General features: G+C 52.7%; 7 protein-coding genes across 7 annotated transcripts; 4 read left to right on the forward strand and 3 right to left on the reverse strand.

Annotated features, from left to right (window-relative positions):
• Nucleotides 1-1362: 1362 nt before the first annotated feature.
• On the reverse strand, nt 1363-3372 carry SETTUDRAFT_118974 (uncharacterized protein). The gene is made up of 3 exons (XM_008030244.1): nt 3229-3372; nt 3043-3178; nt 1363-2982 (listed from the first exon to the last, which is right to left on the reverse strand). Exons 1-3 carry the CDS (start codon nt 3327-3329, stop codon nt 1435-1437), a joined length of 1785 nt encoding a protein of 594 aa, XP_008028435.1. The 5' UTR covers nt 3330-3372; the 3' UTR covers nt 1363-1434.
• A 498-nt stretch (nt 3373-3870) lies between these two features.
• SETTUDRAFT_92557 (uncharacterized protein) lies at nt 3871-5395 on the forward strand (the record flags this gene model as incomplete). Its single annotated transcript, XM_008030245.1, has 2 exons — nt 3871-5027; nt 5182-5395. 2 exons carry the CDS (start codon nt 3871-3873, stop codon nt 5393-5395), a joined length of 1371 nt encoding a protein of 456 aa, XP_008028436.1.
• Nucleotides 5396-6802: 1407 nt separating this feature from the next.
• Nucleotides 6803-9513, forward strand: SETTUDRAFT_42747 (uncharacterized protein). Its single transcript, XM_008029961.1, has 4 exons — nt 6803-7051; nt 7241-7333; nt 7682-8425; nt 8509-9513. The coding sequence occupies exons 1-4, from the start codon at nt 7046-7048 to the stop codon at nt 9466-9468; spliced, it is 1803 nt and encodes a 600-aa protein (XP_008028152.1). The 5' UTR covers nt 6803-7045; the 3' UTR covers nt 9469-9513.
• Nucleotides 9514-9567: 54 nt separating this feature from the next.
• On the reverse strand, nt 9568-9924 carry SETTUDRAFT_164328 (uncharacterized protein). Its single transcript, XM_008030246.1, has one exon. The coding sequence runs from the start codon at nt 9791-9793 to the stop codon at nt 9572-9574; it is 222 nt and encodes a 73-aa protein (XP_008028437.1). The 5' UTR covers nt 9794-9924; the 3' UTR covers nt 9568-9571.
• Nucleotides 9925-10506: 582 nt separating this feature from the next.
• SETTUDRAFT_164329 (uncharacterized protein) lies at nt 10507-11453 on the forward strand. The gene has a single exon (XM_008030247.1). The coding sequence runs from the start codon at nt 10529-10531 to the stop codon at nt 11381-11383; it is 855 nt and encodes a 284-aa protein (XP_008028438.1). The 5' UTR covers nt 10507-10528; the 3' UTR covers nt 11384-11453.
• Nucleotides 11454-15472: 4019 nt separating this feature from the next.
• On the reverse strand, nt 15473-16420 carry SETTUDRAFT_21346 (uncharacterized protein; the record flags this gene model as incomplete). The annotated part of the gene is made up of 1 exon (XM_008029814.1): nt 15473-16420. The coding sequence occupies one exon, from the start codon at nt 16418-16420 to the stop codon at nt 15473-15475; it is 948 nt and encodes a 315-aa protein (XP_008028005.1).
• A 598-nt stretch (nt 16421-17018) lies between these two features.
• SETTUDRAFT_138779 (uncharacterized protein) lies at nt 17019-18021 on the forward strand (the record flags this gene model as incomplete). Its single annotated transcript, XM_008030248.1, has 3 exons — nt 17019-17519; nt 17573-17695; nt 17758-18021. The coding sequence occupies 3 exons, from the start codon at nt 17019-17021 to the stop codon at nt 18019-18021; spliced, it is 888 nt and encodes a 295-aa protein (XP_008028439.1).
• Nucleotides 18022-19199: the final 1178 nt, after the last annotated feature.

Raw genomic sequence — 19199 nt, forward strand, 5'->3', positions numbered from 1 at the left:
ATATGTATTTTTTATTACTTTATGAAAACATCGCACCAAAGCATCAATATGTTGTAATGATGTGTGTATGTGCTGTTCAAGAAACCATTACAAAACCGGATGCTTTTGCACCAAAGATTGAGGCACACTTGAGGAAAAAAAAAGAATACACAACATAAAATGACACCTTCAATGTTATACTTCACGCAAGGAAATTGAGCCATGCCTTTTCTCTTTCTGTAAGATTTTGTAATCGGAAAGAACCTTTGCTTCCCCTTCCAAGAAGAGCATCCAACAACAGAGCCGGCACTCGACCTGATTATTTTCACCTTAGACCCAGACTCCTCGCAAAACCATTAGCATAGCTACTGCACCTGCTACAACAAACACCCTCCATAACCTGATCATATGCATGCCACTCTCTTACCACCATTTCTCTCGCAATTCGCAGCCCATAAAATCCATCTTATGTGTCCCGTAAGTCCCAAGTCCGCCCAGCAAACCTCAGGGTCCGTGTAAATACCCCGACGCCACGCACTTGATGTCCACCAGACATAAAAGTCACGCATCTACTGTAAATCAAGCAGCAAAAAAACATGGATCCACGCACGCAAAAATTCTACACACACACACACACACAACAACCAACCAAGTCCAAGCGTCCAGATACCTACCCAGCCAAACCAAACCCAGAATTATTCCCGACACCTAGCATGGCAAACAACGCGAACAGAACAAAGTTTCGCCCCCCCCCCGGCCCGCTAGACTCAAACGCCTCATGAGTTCGTTCGTTAGCTCCAGTAGCCCCAGTTACACGCTTACACTAGTTTCTGTGTCTCCCCATCCCCGCCCCTTGTCAAACACTAGTGACCGAGTCTAGTAACTGGTGTGTGTGTGTGGGGGGGGGGGGTGTTTTAGGGTTTGGTTTGGTTTGGTTTGCAACTAAACTAACTAAACTGACTAACTAACTAAACTAACTAACCAAGTGGGGGAGAGTGCTGGTGCTACTCAAGTGACTTGTTTGTGTCATGGGCATGTGAAACGTTGTCTGGAACAAGTCACTGGATAAGAAAGAGAGAGAGAGAGAGAGAGAGAGAGAAATAAATGGCAAAAGTTAAGGTAGTGTGTTTGTGGTGCGGTAGGATACGAGGAGGGCGTTTTGAGAGTGCTGGTACAAGTGGCGATGGGGTGAGATTGGGGGAGGGGGCTGAGAGGTATAGTGGCCATGTAAGTATGTATGTGTGTACTTGGATTGGTTGCATGCTATACTTCTTCTGGAATATGCAACCCCGGCACATCCATTCACAACGCATACAGACATAGCATCACAAATATACGTTGCACGCCATGTTTGTCATTCGTGACCTCCATAACAAACTCCTGATAACATTTACTTGATTGCGACAATGCTAATCAGCAAAACAAAATGCAACTCGCAGTTTCGCCTGGTCTTTTCTACACGGTCATACTAGCATTCTCAGGCATCTTGACCAGCCAGTTTTCCCAGAACCTGAAGCCGTCAATGCCCTGTTCTCGGCAGAGTGCCCCTGCTTCTTCGGCCATTTCTAGCTCCTCGGTTGCTACACCAACGCTCCAGCCAAATCTTTCGGCCGTCTCTTGCACGGTTACGCCCCGGCCAAACGTTTGCCAATCCCACGCGACTTCGGTGCTGGGTGGTTCTTGATGGAGACTCTTGAGCCAGGCCAAAAGACTAGCAATCGTCTTCTCGTCGGTACGATCGCGACCTTGTACTACGAGAAGACCGCTCTTGAACTTCCGCAGGCGTACCGGCAATTTCAACGTATCCCACATACGGGCTGCCTTTTCAAAGTCCGAGGGACTGACAAGTTCAACACCACCTCTTGCACGATTGAAGACGGCCCATAGATCCACGAGCGTCATGATTCCACCTTCTTTTCTCAGAATACCGTGCGTGTCGTCAGTCAACCACTCAGCCAGATTCCTCGAAAGCTCCGACACGTAGAGCGACTCGGAACCTGACCCAGAGCCAAGCATATCCTTTGTCGTTATCAGACCTAGTGCAGATGCAGATTGAGATGCTAGTGCGTTTGCCTCTGAGCTGCCGTTAGTACCAAGATTGGCCTGCGATGCAAATTGCTCTGCGAGGGCGATAATCTCCTTTGCAGATGTCATCAAAGCCTCCAGATCTTCAAAGGCGCTGCCTATCATGGCCTCGTTGTTTTGCCTTTGCTCCAGCCCGCGTCGCTCCAAGCCCGCAATGCCAACGACCCGCGGCCGCTCAACTTCTGCATACGAAGCCTCAGACTGGGCGGCAAAGCCATTTTCATTGGTGCCGGATGACAGTCGTGGCTTGGGAATTGGTGGGGCGCTCTGAAGCAGCCATTTGCGTTGTACCAAGGCATTCTTCAGGCGCTCAAAGAATATAGGCCCGCCGCCCGCACGGAACGATATCTTGATGCATTCGATAGTCTCGGACTGCAGTGGTGTCGAGAGCGTCGGGCCTGGAGACTCTGATCTGCTTGGTTCTTGAAGCATGTCGAATCGCCTGTCCACGGCCGTTGTCAAGGACGCGCCGCATATCTCGCAATTAAGGAGAGAGGGATGGTTCTGGTAGGTACAGCGGGGACATGATGATGACGATGCTGCAGGAGCAGAAGGAGGTGGAGCAGTTCCATCCCTTACATCTTTTGGAGGCGGGCCAGGCGCTGGTCGGTTCGACATGGCCGCTATAGCCGCCTTGACGACATGTACCGTCGGCGGCTTGATCCCGCAAGCCAGGCATGGCGGTATAGGTGTGCGAGACGCGAGAGCGGGGTCAAAGTTTGAGGGCACGGGGTTGGAGAAGGAGCATATCGGGCACACCCACGTCGCGCTCGTTGGGGGTGGCGGCGCGGGGCTGCTATGTCGCGGGGGGGTTGCAGATGAGGCCGACGGTGTTGGGGCTACAGGAGCTCCACGCGATAGTTGCTTTGAAGGCTTCGGATAGAGGGTGACCTTGGGCGAAGACTTGAGGAAGCCAGCCTATATCACTGTCCGTCAGCAACGGCAGACGGCCGTGGATATGAACCATGTCCCGCGTACATAGAAGTCTGGTTTCTCGACGTCTTTGAGGAAGATGGCGACGGAATTCTTGCGCGGCTCATTGTGGTCGACGTAGCAGACGCGGTGCGAGGTCAGATACGACTGGCCATTCTGATATTGAGGTATCTTGAACTTGCTGTACACATGGTCAGCAGCAGCCTCGGGCCGTGGGCGGGCGGCGCGTACCCCTCATAGAGCCCGACGGCATCCTGGACAAACAGCAGCGTCTCCTCCGGCAGGAGCGACGGGCGCAGTGCGGTGGTGAGGTCGAGCTGGTGCAGAAACATTCAGACCATCTGCAAGTGAGCATGTGCAAGAGGCGGCCATGACATTGGCGGCGGGCATGGGAAACCCACTGCGCGTTCCCAAGCCCAAGCCCTGGCCCGACAGTCGTCATGGAGCCGGCGCTAGGCCACTTGCGGTTGGCGGCAGGCTGGTGGGCGCCAAGGACCAGCGCGAAGCAAATCAAAGTGCCCCAGCGGGCTATCGCTTCACTCTCACCACTCACCTCCATCCACGCCCACGTACGCACATTTAGGTCTCTGCCCGCGTGCGCCGCGCAGTGCTCCATCATCTCCCATCCACCTTGCACATACTCACGCTGCAGTCCCCTTCACCTTGGCCCTGTTTGCTTTCCTTTCCTACTACTGCTACTGCTACTACTACATGTCCTTGCCCTCTGCCACCGTTGCGTGGTCGCAACCGATGCAGTCACCCGCCTATAACACCGTCACTCCTCGCACCACTCTCCAGTCCGCGCCCGCATCTGTTAGTCTTGACTGCTCCCCCGGCCGCCTCTGCCCTCGCTTACCACAACTGCAGTCTGCCATGGCCCCTGAGGCGCCCAAGAAGAAAGTCGAATGGCCCCCTGCCGTGCGCGAGTACGTGAGACGAGCCTTTGATCCAGCCAACGCGATACCTGGCATCTCGCAAGCCGAAATGCAAGCGAGGTTGAAGACGACGATCGGCTGGTTTGCGGAGCGCAACTCGCATGACACGGTACATTGGCCTACATTCCCTCTCCCCCAAGAGCTTCTCCTCGAGGAACGGCGAGTTGCCGCGCTCGGCACGCCTGTCAATGGCGGTGTAAACGGCATGCAAACTACATACGTGAATGGCTCGGCCGAACAAACTAACCAGACCACACCCCTTTCCAAGAAGCGCAATGTTCACGACACTGAAGAGGCACAAGCCGAACAAGGGCAAACAACTATGCCGCCGTGGCGCAAGACTAACCTAGCATCTCGCATGACATATGCCGACGGGCACTCTGAAAAACGGCAGAAGAAGAATGCATTCGCGGAGTCCGCAAGTAAGTTTGACCAGGGCGAGCTCGACAAGCGACGACAACGCTTTCAGCTCAGCAACAACGGATCCAAGACGACGCCACCGCCGTGGGGCTCGCCACGCAAAGACGAAGACGAAATGTCTAGCGGGCCCGTTGTGGGCACCAACGAGAAGCTTGAAAAGAGCTATTTCCGCCTGACGGCACCACCCAAGGCTGAAACGGTGCGGCCGCTGCACGTGCTTAAGAAGACGCTGGCGATGCTTGTGGAGAGGTGGAAGGCGGAAAAGAACTACAACTACATTTGTAACCAGTTCAAGTCACTGCGGCAGGATCTGACGGTGCAGCACATCAAGAACGCGTTTACGGTCAAGGTGTACGAGATCCACGCGCGCATTTCGCTAGAAAAGGGGGATTTGGGTGAGTATAACCAGTGCCAGACGCAGCTCAAGTCACTGTATGGGCAGAAGCTGGGGGGCAACCCAGCTGAGTTCAAGGCGTACCGCATTCTTTATTTTGTGTATACATGCAACAAGACGGACATGAACGACATGTTGGCAGAATTAACCCTGGCAGACAAGACACACCCTTGGATCAAACATGCTCTTGACGTCCGCTCCTCGCTTGCCCTTGGCAACTACCACAAGTTCTTCCGGCTGTATCTGGAAGCGCAGAATATGGGGGCTTACCTCATGGACATGTTTATTGAGCGTGAGCGGCTCAACGCCCTTGCTAATATCTCGCGCGGGTATGTAGGCCCATGTTTGTTTGTGTGTTTGTGTGTGTTTTTTTTTTTTTTTTTTTTTTTTGGGTGGGCGTGGGCGTGTCAAGGCGGTGGGCTGACCAAGGCATAGATACGTGAATGTCACGCTTCGTTTCCTCACTGATGAACTTGGGTTCGACAACGATGAAAGTTGCCGTGAATTTCTCGAGAGCCACGGTGGGCAGAACATCATTGAAGACCGAGGCGACGGCCAGCACCGCGTCCGGATCCGCGAAGTGGCTGCCGACATTGAGCGGCTCCGTGCTGCTGCATTCAGCAAAGTAGACATCAAGGGCCAAATATGAGGCGGCTGTGGAGCATGCGATAGTTGTTTCTCGGGCGCATTGCAATATATACTGTTGTGGCCGTGAGGGAGAAGATGATTTTTTTTCTTGGATAGACTAATGTTGTGGATTGGTTTCCCAAGTTGCTTGACCATGGTGGGCCAGGATGTGTTGTGGGCCGTGTTGAGGGGCAGGTTTGAGGGGTGTCATTCAGGGTGGTGATGGGGTGATTGTGGGTGGCTAGTAAGCGGAAGGCGGGGCGGCCGTTGCATGGGCTAGATGCAGGGAACTTTCTAGATGGCTTCTCTCTCACGCCCAGGGTTTCAGACGAGGACGTGGTCCGGCGGATTCAGCCAGCCGGGCAGCCTGGCACGTCATCCGGCCCATGGGGAAACACGGCGTGGGCAGGCAGGTGGGCGGGCTAGAATGGACGAGGAGTGGGCGGGGTCACGAAGGTGCAGAGGCAGTTCCGAGGACGTCTCAGCGCCGTCGGGTCGGGAGGCGGCCGGTCGCGGCAGGCGAGGCGGAGGGCCGCCGCGGAGGCAGTGGCAGCGCGAGTGTGAGGGCGTGGGAGCAGACGAGCACGCGGGCTTTGGACGAGCGTGACATGAAGGGAGATTTAGTCTGGGGGTGGTTGCAGGCGGGATTGTGGCTGTTGGAGTAACAGGCTGTGCTTTGTGGGCCGCTGGTTGGAGGCGCTGGGGACGCGGCCAATCAGGCGGGCGGGGAGGGCTTGGGGCTGGCGATTGGGCGGCGAGGAGGGTGTAGGCTCTTGCAGAATGCAGCGTGGCAGAGGCATGGGGAAATGCATTGGCTGGCATGCAGTGGATATACTTACATGTGTGTGTGTGTGTGTATGTGTAGATGAGGGCAGTACTTGGTATGCACCGACATGGTGCCAACGGCGCGTGTGCGGTGGCGGCGAGGGCATCCAGCATGACCCATGTGGGTGTGGGTTCGCATGGACACAATGACATGTTCATGCAAGGCTGGCAAAGAAGCAAGGTGTAGGCCTGGACGGAGTGGGGCACGAATGGTAGGCGCGCGTCGGGCATATTTGGATTGGGTTACGAGCACGAGTGAAGGAGACGGCGAGGCGTCGTCTTGGTGGTGTCGTCAGCCCGCCAGCCCGCCAGCCCGCCAGCCCGCCAGCCCGCCAGCCCGCCAGCCCGCCAGCCCGGCAAGCAGGCAAGCATGCATGCAGTAGACACAGACACAGACACAGGCGCAGACGTCGTCGACGCCCACACACTCACACGCTCACACACACTCGCTCTCGCTCTCGCTCTCCCCAAGGGAGCCGCCTGCCAAGTCTCAGGTGGTGCAGGGCTGGGGTCCCTTCGCCGTCAAGCCTCCCGCTCATTTCTTAAACTTTTGGCTACGGCGCCTCTCTCTGTACCTGATCTGACGCTCCCTGCGCCCGACTGCCTCGCTGCCAAACAGTCGTCGGCGCACGATTCACCTTCATCTACGCCCGCCGCGTACTCGCCCCCGCACACGCCGCATCCCCGGTCGGCGCTCCCAAGTAATATACTGACTACCCGCTCGCACACACACGCTCGCACTCGTGCTCGCACACACGCCTGCTGCCTCGTCTGACGTCTTCTCGCTCTTCCCGCCCGTAGCAGCGCAGAGCCGTTGCCCTCGTCGCCCTCGTCGCCCCGCCCCACGATGAAGGTGAGAGAGAGAGAGCCCCTCTGCCTTGTGCCTTTTGCCTTTTTGCCCTTTTTTGCCTTTGCTTTTGCCGCCGCCGCCGCCGGTGCCTGCGCCTGCGCCCGCGCCCGCACTTGGACTTGCGCCGCCCAAGCCCTCGCCAAAAGGCAAGGCAAGGCACGCCTGCGCATACATGCTAACGCCGTCTTCTAGTTCCGCAGGAGCGTCAAGAGCGAAAAGGACACCCGTCCCCACCACATCTCCATTCCCCCAAAGGATGCCATTGCCATTGTGCCACCCAAGAAGGTACGTGGGCAGATGACTCGATATATGTATTTATATATATATATATATACACCACCCATCTCTATCACACCGAGGCCGAGCGAGGCGTGAGCAAGCAGCCCGCGCACCCGCCCGCACCCACACCCACACACGCAATCCACAGAGGGCGACGAGGCGAGGGGCTCCGCGCGCAATGTTTCGACGCGGCGCAAATGCAACAACACTCGACTTGAAGCGCTCTCGAGGCGTCCCAGCAATGCGCCCGCCTCTTCAAGTGGCCTCGCCCTCGCCATTGTGCGCGGCTCCCTCCCCCGGCACCCGCTTCCCATTCGGGCACAGAGCGCGAAGCTAACGGCCATCTCATTTCAGGTCATAAAAGCCCTCTACGACTACCAGCCCTCCGACACCAGCCCCGACTCGGCCTATCTTGCCTTTTCCCAGGGCGACTTTCTGCACGTCGTCGGCCGCGAAGACGACAGCGACTGGTACGAAGCCTGCAACCCGCTGCACGGCACCCGCGGCCTGGTTCCCGTCTCGTACTTTGAGGGCGTGGGCAAGACGGTGCGCGACAGTGCCGGTGCCTCTGCGCCTCGCTCCACTACCCAACAACCGCACGACTCCGGCTACCAAGAACGCCTCATAAGCCCCCACCCGCCGTCCGCCCACGACATCATGACCCAGCAGATGCGCATGTCCCGCTCGGGCGGCAAGACGGGCGCCATGGTCTACGGCGTCGTCATTTACGACTTCAAGGCAGAGCGCCCCGACGAGCTCGAGGCCAAGGAGGGCGAGGCCATCATCGTCATCGCCCAGTCCAACCCCGAGTGGTTTGTCGCAAAGCCCATAACCCGACTGGGCGGCCCTGGCCTGATTCCCGTCTCTTTTATCGAGATCCGCGACATGGCTACTGGCCAGGCCGTCCCCGACACGCAGGCTGCCGTCACAGCCGCCGGCGTCCCCAAGGTCGAGGAGTGGAAAAAGATGGCTGCAGACTACAAGAACGGCAGCATTCCGCTCGGCAAGCTCGAGACTAACTCGGGACAGTCGCTGCAGCAAGGCATGGAGCGCTTGAGCGTGCGCAGCCAAAATGGCGGCCACCAAAAGGTCGGCTCGGTATGTCGCGCACATGTGCATTTGCGCAGTCTCTCTCTCTCTCTCTCTCTCTCTCTCTCGTTGTTGTACTGACGCCACAACAGGTATCCCACTCGCGCAGCGGCTCCATGGCGCAGTCGCGAAACCCCCACCGCACATCGGACAACCTCCTCGCCCCGGTCAAGGCATGCGTGCCGCGCTACTGCTTTGCCGACGACATCTTCTGGTTCATCATCGAGTGCCAAATGGAGGACGGCCGGCATTGGGAGCTGCAACGCCTGTACCAGGACTTTTACGACCTGCAGATACAGCTCATTGCTTCGTACCCTGTCGAGGCTGGCACAAGCGGCTCAGCAGAGCGAACGCTGCCCTTTATGCCCGGCCCCGTTACCTACGTCACGGACAACATTTCCAACGGGCGCCGCGCCAATCTGGACGAGTACATCAAGAATCTGCTCAAGTTGGGCCCGCACATCACCCAAGGGCACCTTGTCAAGGGCTTCTTCGCCCCACGACAGGGCGACTATGAAATCGACCCCGACGTAGTCACGGCTGAAGAATATCGCATGTCTCAGCAGTCGCATCACTCGTCGAACCCGTCACACGGCGCAAGCAGACAATCTTCGGCGGACCAACTGCAGGCCACGACCCCGGTCACCCCCTTTTCGACGGGCTCCAGCTACCCGTCTCACCAGCGCGGCCCATCAGCAGCCTCGCAAGCATACTCGACCAATCTCAATCCACCGCCCATGAACCATGCAAAATCGTCCATGTCGACGAGTACGGGTACGGGTACCTCGTCGGCACTCAAGATCAAGGTGTGGTTCGAAGAGGACAATTGCGTCGTCATCCGCATGCCTCTGTCTCTCAAATTTGTCGACCTGTACAACAAGCTTGTGGAGAGGAGGAAGTTGGAGCGGCCGGGCGAGGAAGAGGAGGAATTGATTGTCGAGTACAAGGACGAGCAAGAAAACAACTTTTATCCCATTGAAAACGACGAAGACTTGGCCATTGCAGTGGACCGGAACCCCAAATTAACACTTAGTGTTACAACGACGCGGTAAGTCATGGAACAGCGGTTTGAGATATCCCCTTGAGAATTCTTCTTCTTCTTTTTCTTTTTCTTCTTCTTCTTTTTTTTCTTTGTTTCTTTTTTTTCTTTTCTAATTACCCTGGTTCTTCACTTCTCGGATGGTGGCCAGAGCTGGTGTGCAGAGGTGGCCATGTGTGTTCCTCTTCATGACGGTCTTGGTTCCTTTTTGGCTGTATTGTTCTTGCTTTGGGCGTTGCATAAAGGTTCAGGCCTCCAGGAGCGAGCAGGCGTTTGTGGAGTCTGTTGAGCAACGAATGCATGACGGCAAGCGGGTTCTTTTTCTTTTCTTGTTCCATATCCAGGCAGGGTTTTGATTGGGTTGGGCCGATTTGGTCGGTATTGCGGCGGGGTGTGGTGACGAGGGTATATAAGGGTAGTCTTCTGGATCGGGCAGCATGTGGTGGGACAAGCTATGATTGGTGGGCTGGGAGGACAACATGGCCAATCCCACAATGTATCTGAATAGATACCTTACTCCGCTCCAGGACGCGTGTTCCCCTGTACCTACAGTCTTGTGTATTTGTGTTTGTGCAACATGCCTCAGCCGATGCTACCCACGTTGTCTGGGCATGCGACTGAGAGAGCATGACGGCCTGGCCAATGAATGCGCAGAGAGGCCGACGCGGGACCTTGTGCTCCGACGTCGGTGGTCTGGAGGCCGGACAGGTTTGGGCGTGGGCACCGCGAAACGCCGACATGTTGGCCAGCGGCAGTCGATCCAAATCCCCCGCGACCTGTCGACAGCTGCGCGTCCTGTGTCGCTCATACAGCTCCAGCCAGTTTGCCATTGCCTTGGGCGCCAGACACCGCCCACGCCCTTCCCCGCCCCACGAGCCACGAGCCTGCCCCACGACGAGTGCTTGCGCGGGCATACACATGCTGCACAGAAAGAGGGAGTTTTTCAATCACCGGAGGAGGCTGCAATGGGGGAAGAACAAGGCAGCCGTGTGAGTCGACACGTCGGCACAGAAATCTCCAACGTCGCATCGTCTTCGCTCGCCCTCCCCAGGCCCAGTTTGCCGGTGCCGGGCATGCGCACTCCAACCACATCACCCCACGACGCGCCTCGCAAATGGAACACGGCGAAACTGGGCATGCGCGCCGGCGCGGATATTCTGTCGGCGGGCGCGGCCGCCATCCTCGTCGCGCCCATCATCACCATGATTGACAAGAGCATCATTGAGAATGCCAGCGGCAGGAACACGCTCGGCAACAGCCTCAAGACGAGCGCCGCCGAGCTCATCGCAAGGCCCCATTGCTTTCTCGCCAGCAAGCCCTTTGCCCTCATCTTCAGCCTGTACTTTGGCACGTACCTCACGGCCAACACCATCGACACGGCGTCGGCGACGCTGACGCCCTCGCAGCCATGGCGCCAGCAAACCAGCGGCACGAGCAAATTCGTCGCCACCAGCACCGCCAACCTGGCCCTGTGTCTGTACAAGGATAACCAGTTCACGCGGCTTTTTGCAGCCCCGGGCTCATCGCCGCGCCCCGTGCCCCTACCCACCTTTGCCCTCTTCACCATCCGCGACTGTCTGACCATTTTCGCAAGCTTCAACTTGCCCCCGCTGCTCGCCCCCACGTTCCAGCGCCACATGAGCGACCACGTGCAACAGTACGTGGGCGCCCTCAGCGTCGCCCAGTTTGTCACCCCGGCCGCCGTCCAGCTCGTCAGCACCCCGCTGCACCTGCTCGGACTCGATCTGTACAATAGGCCCGCCGCGGAACTGGGCGGTGCGGATGGAAGGGCCACCAGAGTCCTCAGGGATTGGCTCAAGAGTGCTGCCGCCCGCATTTGTCGTATTGTCCCTGCTTTTGGCGTCGGCGGCGTCGTGAATACAAAGGTAAGGGGGAGTTTGATGTCGCGGCTTGAGTCATCGGGTTGATACCAAGGGTTGAGAAGTATGTATTATAAAAGTGCTGTGTCCTTTTTTTTTAATTCCCATTGTTTTAAGCAACGCATACATGGCTTGGATTGGATTGGATTGGATGTTTGTACATACGCACACACACACACACACACACACGAAAAACAGCGGAGTCAGTAATGGAAATAAATATGCCATCTTTGTTTCTAAATACAGTATATAACACGAGTCTCGGTTGCACAAGTTGAATGTGCTAGTTAGTCTATCTCTCTCTCTCTCTCTCTCTCTCTCTCTCTCTCTCTATATATATATATATATATCTCGATTGATCTATCTTCAGTACCACACACACACACCTGCACCACATACCCTTATTCACATCTCGTATTTCTCTCTCTCCCCCCCCCTCTTTTTTCCCAAAGATACCACGCTTTCACACATATACACACCTACACACACCTACAAACAAAACACGCGAAATTCCGAAAGAGAGAAGAGAGAAAGCGGGGTCGAAGGTGAAGGTAGGAGGTGGAGCGAGATTGAATATAGTTATAGTAGGTACATAGGTAGGTACATAGGTAGGTACATAGGTGGGTGGGAAAGGGGATGATGGAGTCGTATCTACGTACGTACGTACAAGTGTAGTAGTACCTATCTGCCATCCAATGCAAATGCAAAAGCAAAAGCAAATGCAAATGCAATTTCAATACACCAAGTAAGTAACTAAGCTGTACCTGGCAGGTAATAGGAGCCATGTTCAAGTTTGTCCATCTCCATCAGAAGTGATACCCCCTCATCCTTCGCGATTAACTAAAAAAAAATCGTAAAGTAACTAAGCTAAAGACAATCCACCGAGTTATCCTTTTTACTTTCTTTCTTTCTTTCTTTCTTCAATCTAATCGTATTTATACGTATGTTATATGTACATGTACGTGGGTTTCTGGAATACCACTGGGATAAAGATAGGGATGTTGTATGGTTTTGTGTGGTTTAGGCTGGTCTCATCTAGTCTAGTCTAGTCTAGTCTATTTGTTTGTTTGTTTGTTTGTTTGCATGCAGGTTTAACCGCGCCGCGCCGAGCCGAGCCGAGGGTGCTGTGAGATAGAGGTAAGACCTAACATGTGACATGTGACATGTAAGATTATACACGCGTCTGTGTATGTATGTGTGTGTGTGTATGTGTATGATTGTGAGTGTGGCTGCAGCTGTGGGGGTGTAAGTAGCTCACGTAATGGAGTTATCTAGTGTAGTAATGTAGTATCCGGCAAAAATATACATGGAATTTATATCCCCTTTTCGTATTTCCACAGCTTGGACAATTAGTCGGTTGGTTTCTCTTGCTGGGAGATACATACATACAGCTTGGAAGCTTTCAAAGTCGCGTGTAAGAAGGGAAAGAATTTACCACGGGATAAGCGGGGTGTTGTAGTTGGAGATGCTGCGGAGTAAATGGAGATATTTGGTTTAGTAATGTCATGGTGGTTCTAGACCTGATGTTTGTGTCGTGCGAGTTTGAGATAAGTAGCGAGTGTGTTTGTATGCGAGATATATGCTTGTGGCTGTGGATTAGAGACTGATGCATGACTTGGTGGATGTTGTTGTACCAACTTGAATGCTAGTTAGTGCCATGGAAGTGCTGCATTTGACAAGAAGGAAAGGTAGCAGAGATACTTGCATTGACTGTACTTGGATAAGACGAGATATATCCTACTGGGTAGCATGCAATTCCAGAGGATTAGATCCATGATACAAGAGAGTAATAGCGTTGCTTAGTTGGATGGCTATAACGAAATTTAGAGAAATTATTGGAATAGAATGGTAAAATTGCAGTGTCTGGCTTTTCTGAGATGCACACACGCGACAGAGAGATTAGATGGAAAGCATGATGTGAGCGTCTGACTATTTTCCACGGCAGTCCTTACGTAGGAATTGTTCCTACGTCGATAATACGTAATCTCAGTCATTTCTCTTCCATATGCCACTAGTCTTGCGGCTGCGCCATGCAGACTAGCATCTACGAACCGATCTGCTTAATGCGCATTCCGGCTTGCTAGCAAACTGAGCATGGAATCCCATAGATCGTATGTCCCATAATACGCCCGTTTTTGACAAAACAGCCATGATAGCGGATTATATGTCGATGTGGGTTCCTTAAAAAGATTTCGAATATCTCTGCCTCGTCCAGTAAGACCTGCTGGAGCTTTGGAGCGAGATCGCTATTGAATCCGCTAAGCTTTGGACGCTTGATGTATTTACCGGCAAGTTCTGATTTTGGTAGAACAGTGATGCTTGGGGGCGATTTGGGATAAGCCACCTCATCTGGAATGTATTTGAGGTGGCGATTGACGTGCTCGAGGCTCAGTGCAGCAAATTCAGAGTCTAGTACCTACCCATAGTACGCGTTATGGTTCGCATCAATGAAAGAAAAGGTAGCCTTTTGTCCATTTTGTCACTTGTAGTGCAACGAGAGTTTAGATCTCAGAAGGAACTGCTGTGGAACAGCAGGTCCATTGTAGCTGACGTCGTCTATTGAGGTGGGAAAACCGGGTAGATATACTAGGCGAGCTAGCTAGTCACGTGGAAAGAGCTGCCTTGTATAATCACCGTGATGCTTATCCAGTAAACTCAAGACATCAGGTGACTTAGTATCTTGAGCTTACCTCTATTCAGCTAGCTAGCAAATGAGACTATATGAGCACTGCTGATTGGTGCATAATATACAGAGGTACTAGGCCGTGTAGCGATTTCGCACGAATTAGTTCACTAACCAGCCTATACCACTAGTAGGTAGGCCTAGACAATTCTATCAAATACCTAGACGTATACAAAAGCGATAGATGCGTTGCAATAGATAGAACTAACAGTAGTACAGTAGTCTGATATTGCTGCAAAGTCAAGGTACCTGTAATATTGTCTGTTATGGAGGTTGTTCCGTTACAAAGATATGTACGTTAGGACATCTTTACCACTCATGCGCGCGATTTCCAGGATCACTAGATAGGATACCACGGCTTTTTATTACGTGACCTCTAATTGGTACAGAGATATGTTAAAAAGAGAAGACATCTTGTGGAATGTTGCATCTATTTCTGTCGTTTACATGATGAAAGGCACATGCAGAACAAAGGCATCACAGTCCAATTATAAGAGCGTGAGTTCTCGCATAGATTGCCTTTTTGCCCCCATCCCTTTCAGACACAATAAAGTATGAGAATACTAACACTTGGATACTAAGCCTGTACAGTCCTTTACACAGGCTCATTCACAACATGCACAACACAATCCTCTCTCCTAATCAAAGGACATATGTTTCACCAAAAGCTATAAATACTCACACAAACACGGCTTCTCCTTCGCCCAGGCTCGCCGCATCAACAAAGACTGCGCATGCATGCATTGTACAGTAGCCAAGATACCTGATTATGCAACATCCCATACCTATTATTACCCCACGCGCACAGGCATCAAGCCACACCGTCACAGCCACAGCCACACACATGCCATGCGTGCACAACAAAGCAAATACCCAAACCGCAACGGGTAAGAAAAAAGAAAAAAGACCCCTTTGATCGTGAAACAGATATGATGTGCAAACAGAGTAGTGACATCATCGTCGATCTGCCGGTCTCGACCGTTCGCTTTTACGCCCACATGGCGGCATCGGCATGTCCAACCATGGCCCCAGCACACACACCCCAATTTCGCTTGTGCTGGCGGCATACAGAAAAAGCCCATGCACATGCGTACGGTAGCGTAGCGTATCCATGTGAAACCATGCACATGTACGGGTCTCGCCTAATACCGGACGAGCAGGTACAATTAGGCTTTTTGTCCGATCTTGGGCGGCCGCGTAAGTAAAGAGGCGGGGGGAGGGGCTTGCTGGGCCATGCAGGATGCAGGATGCAGGATACATGCAGGGGGGAATTATATACACTATACAGAGAGAGAGAAAAGAAAGTAAATGATTCGTATAGATGATATCGCGTGTGTAAGGGTTGACAGCAGGGTATTGCAAACATTAACTTTGTCTTCGTGAACTCACATACTGTGTCTACTATTACAGAACAAAAGAATGCAGAGACATAGGCGGATTGATATTACTATGTATTACGCCTGTTCATTACCGATAATGGCACTCCCGCCGCCCCGCGCTTCCGCCAGCAACTGGGTGCCGACGACTTGGCCGGTAGTCTTGCTCTTGAAGACGCCCGAGACCGAGTACAGGCCCAGAAACGGCTCGTAGACATACTCTTCTTCAAAGACCTCTTCGCCTTTGAATGTGACCGTCTCGTTGAACCCGTTGAACTTCATGTCTTTGGCGTAGTTGCCGACGACGGTGCTGCCGGAGATGGCGCCAGTGTTGTCCAGCATCTGCTCGACAATGTCGCCGTTTTGTGCCAGCACACGCCGCTTGTGCGTGTTGCCTTCGAAGTTGTTGATCGAGTAGAGGATATTGTTGCGGAGGTCCCATTGATGGAAGTCGATGTCGCGCTTTGCCTTTGCTTGTGCCGTCTGATTGCTTCCGCTTCCACTTCCACCACCAGTAATGCCGTCTGTGATGCCGCCAACCAGATCGCCCGCGTCGTCGAGAATATCACCGAGCCCGTTTCCTAGCTCAGCAATCACGGGATTGAGATCGATGGAATCCAGGACATCGCCTATCATCGACACTACGTTGCCCAGGCGAGCCTCGAGGTACACTTTTGCAGTGACGTTTTGGATGAGGAGCGAGACTTTGTCGACGGAAAGATCTACTCCTGCGTTGAACTGCAGCAACTGGAGTACCGAGGCATCGAGGTTGATTTTGGCCGTGAGATTGTCCACGCCGACGAAAATCTCGCCCACATGGACCGATGCGTTGAGCAGCACGTCGGGCACGGGGTTCAGTGCAGACACATTCGACGTGCGCGTGTTGGCCGTCTCGTACAGTACAGCAGCTGGGTCGCCGTCATCCCGGACGTTGAGCTTGTAGCCCGTGTAGCCGTCAGAAGCGGATTGAGAGGCTGCGAGAAAGGGCAGTGAAAGGAGCGTAAGGGTGGGAAGTAGCGAGAGCATCTTGACTTGGGGTATGCAAAAGAGTGAAATGACCGCAAGCCGATGTTTGCTAGAGACAGACTGCGAGCAAAAGGCAAAAGGCGACGGGCAAGCTTATGGTTAAACAACACACTCGTATATGTCGTGGTGGGGGGTGTAGCTTTACCAGCAAGGATTGTATTCGCATTGCCTGATTATGACCCGCTTCCCCACCTCGGCATGGCCAGTCGTGAAATTTAAGATTAAGGAGATCTGATCCGCAGCCAGCCATTCGACAAGCTGATTCCAGCGATTTGAAAGAAAAACAGGATTTTCAGCGTGCCTGCTAACGTCTTTTGCATGTTCATGCTGCGGGGAAACGGTGCGGCCTTGGTGTGAACCCTGCTACAACTGCATAGGGGGTTTCTTTACCCGAGATTACCATTATGGGACATCCTGGTCATACTCCCACGTGCATAATGGATCCTTTCTTGGTCGCTAGACTTGCACTTGTAAACGGCATTGCTTTAAGCGTCACCTTGGCCGTATGTGCTGGGTGTGATTTTTTCTTTTACTTGTACGGCTCTCTTCCACTCATTTTGCCGGCACGCTGCTCTGTTTGTTGCTGTCACCGCCAAACATGTCCTTCTCTGTGCGTCTACTGCTCATCAGCATTTTGCTTACTTTTGCCTCGTTCGTTACTGCGCAATCGACGTCTTCGGGTGTGCCTTCGACTCCCCCGCCTACAAGCAGCAATCGCCCCTCGGGCAATGGGACGTCGACAAGACCCCCTGAAGTCTCGCCTACATCATCAGATCCCCCAGATGTGCTACTCCGCGTCCCGGAACTGCATGTAGGCCGGATCGAATTGAACGTCGAGAAGCTCCGGGCCGATCTTAACCTCAACGCAAAAGTGGCTGGTCTGGTTCAAATCAATGCTGGTGTCCAGGTTGGAATTGACAAGGTCAATATCACCATTGCCGATGTTGATGTTGATCTCGAGCTGGTCGTGCGACTGGGTAACTTGGTCTCGATTGTTGAGCGCGTGTTTGACTCGTTGGACCTGAACCCGCTCTTGATTGGTCTGATTGGAAATGTGACCAACCTGGTCGGCGAAGTAATCGGAGCCGTCGACGGTTTGGTGAGTTTGAACTATACAGCCCAGTTTCCGCACGCCAATCTAACAACACCCAGCTTGGCTCTATCACGCAAAACGGAAAGACGCTCAGTTTCCTAGTCGACAACCTGGGCAATATTGTCCAGGAGGTAGCGGGCGCCGGCACAGACGCCCTGTCCCAGATTGTCGGTAACTACAAGGTACGCTCACTTCCCGTACAAGTACACGTGGGATAAGTACAGTAGCTGAATAGAATCCGCAGCTCAACATGACCGAGGTCGCTGATAGCGCCAAGCAAGTCGGTCAAGGCCTAACTCAAAAGACGTATTCGTACGAGCCGCTCAGCGCGCTCGTCGACATCATTACCAATTCTGCCGGCCAAGTCGTGCAAGCAGTTGTTCAGAAGAAGAATGGCGGTGGCGGTGGTGGCAGTTCCTCCTCGTCTACAGTTTCAGCATCCAGTACCGGCACTCCAATGCCCGTTAGCTTGCCTGTGAGCTCGGCCACGCCCACGGCCTCTGCGTAAATCAAATGAAATTACAGCAGCATAGCAATAATAGTATGTAATTTAATACGCATTTCAACGGCCATCTATATGTTTCACTGTTAAAGAGAAGTCATTCTCAGAATGTCGTCTGGAATCATACCTTGTATCAGCTAAAGCGCACTATATCTCTCTATCCATATCTATGTGTAGAGAGGTGATAAAGGAGAACAAATGTAAAGAATACAAATCCTTACATGCTTACTGTGAGAGTAGTAGATAGATGTAGCATGATATAGGTAGCACGGGTAGAAGCAGTATGTAGTACTGGTATTCACGAGGCAAAGCGAGGTTGGCACCAGCGATTCCAAGCAGTTATATACTCTTGGGCGGGCTAGATTAGTTAGCCTGATCCTTGGGTGGATAGGTTGTAACACTTATAGCTGTACTCAAACTGAAGCTCAAAAAACAAGGATCTGTTATCTACAAAGCCTAACAGATGTTCAACTATTCTGTAATTACTAAGCTTAATCCATTCTATGGATATGTAGTAGGTGGTAGCTCATTTGCACTTTAGTTGCCTGATTTAAACTTAGTCTTGATATATGGGGAGGTTTAAGGTGGCTTTCTATAAGTGAGATATATAGTGTGGTTTAGCAGGTAGGAGCAAATGCATTGGTACATGTGAATTAAGACGAATTCTTGGGATGCTTCGAAGGATTCAGCCCAAGGCTGCATATTAATACTCACTCTTACTTAATGGAAGTGTGATTACTATCCAAGTAGCATGACGAATAACCTTTGCCATTCCTCAGGGTTATTGTCAGAGCCTACTCAGCTCCGGGGCCTGTCGGCAACCTAAGTCAGAGATAAGGTATTCAAGCACCTATGATTACTAGGATAGCTCCCTAGCGACTCGTCTTGTGAATACTAATACTGTTACCCTATCCCAACTGTCTCACAGATATCTCTTCGAGTACCAGAATATCGGACAGACTACGGAAGAACTTTGCTAATCTATTGAAGATCATAATTACAGAATCGTAAGCTGGTACGCCAAGTAGTATTAAAACTTTTTAGCTTGCGGGGCATGTCCTGGGAACAACGTAATGTTGAATTGGATACTTTCAGAGTAAACTCTGCATTTGGCACTTGGAATACTATATAAACCACAGCTTGAGCAGATCAATGATGAAAAGAAAAAAAATTATCGGCTTCAT

The sequence above is a fragment of the Exserohilum turcica genome (assembly GCF_000359705.1).
Source record: "Exserohilum turcica Et28A unplaced genomic scaffold SETTUscaffold_4, whole genome shotgun sequence".
In the NCBI taxonomy this organism is placed as follows: Eukaryota; Fungi; Ascomycota; class Dothideomycetes; order Pleosporales; family Pleosporaceae; genus Exserohilum; species Exserohilum turcicum.

Bases quoted from the DNA above. Each gene is read 5' to 3' on its own strand.
- SETTUDRAFT_118974 (XM_008030244.1), bottom strand. From the start codon at position 3,329: ATGTTTCTGCACCAGCTCGACCTCACCACCGCACTGCGCCCGTCGCTC. The intron at 3,179-3,228 runs GTACGCGCCGCC...CCATGTGTACAG, and splicing joins GCCGTCGGGCTCTATGAGGG to CAAGTTCAAGATACCTCAAT. The intron at 2,983-3,042 runs GTACGCGGGACA...ACAGTGATATAG, and splicing joins TCGAGAAACCAGACTTCTAT to GCTGGCTTCCTCAAGTCTTC.
- SETTUDRAFT_42747 (XM_008029961.1), top strand. The intron at 7,334-7,681 runs GTACGTGGGCAG...ATCTCATTTCAG, and splicing joins CCATTGTGCCACCCAAGAAG to GTCATAAAAGCCCTCTACGA. The intron at 8,426-8,508 runs GTATGTCGCGCA...ACGCCACAACAG, and splicing joins GCCACCAAAAGGTCGGCTCG to GTATCCCACTCGCGCAGCGG.
- SETTUDRAFT_164328 (XM_008030246.1), bottom strand. From the start codon at position 9,793: ATGGAACAAGAAAAGAAAAAGAACCCGCTTGCCGTCATGCATTCGTTG.
- SETTUDRAFT_164329 (XM_008030247.1), top strand. From the start codon at position 10,529: ATGCGCACTCCAACCACATCACCCCACGACGCGCCTCGCAAATGGAAC.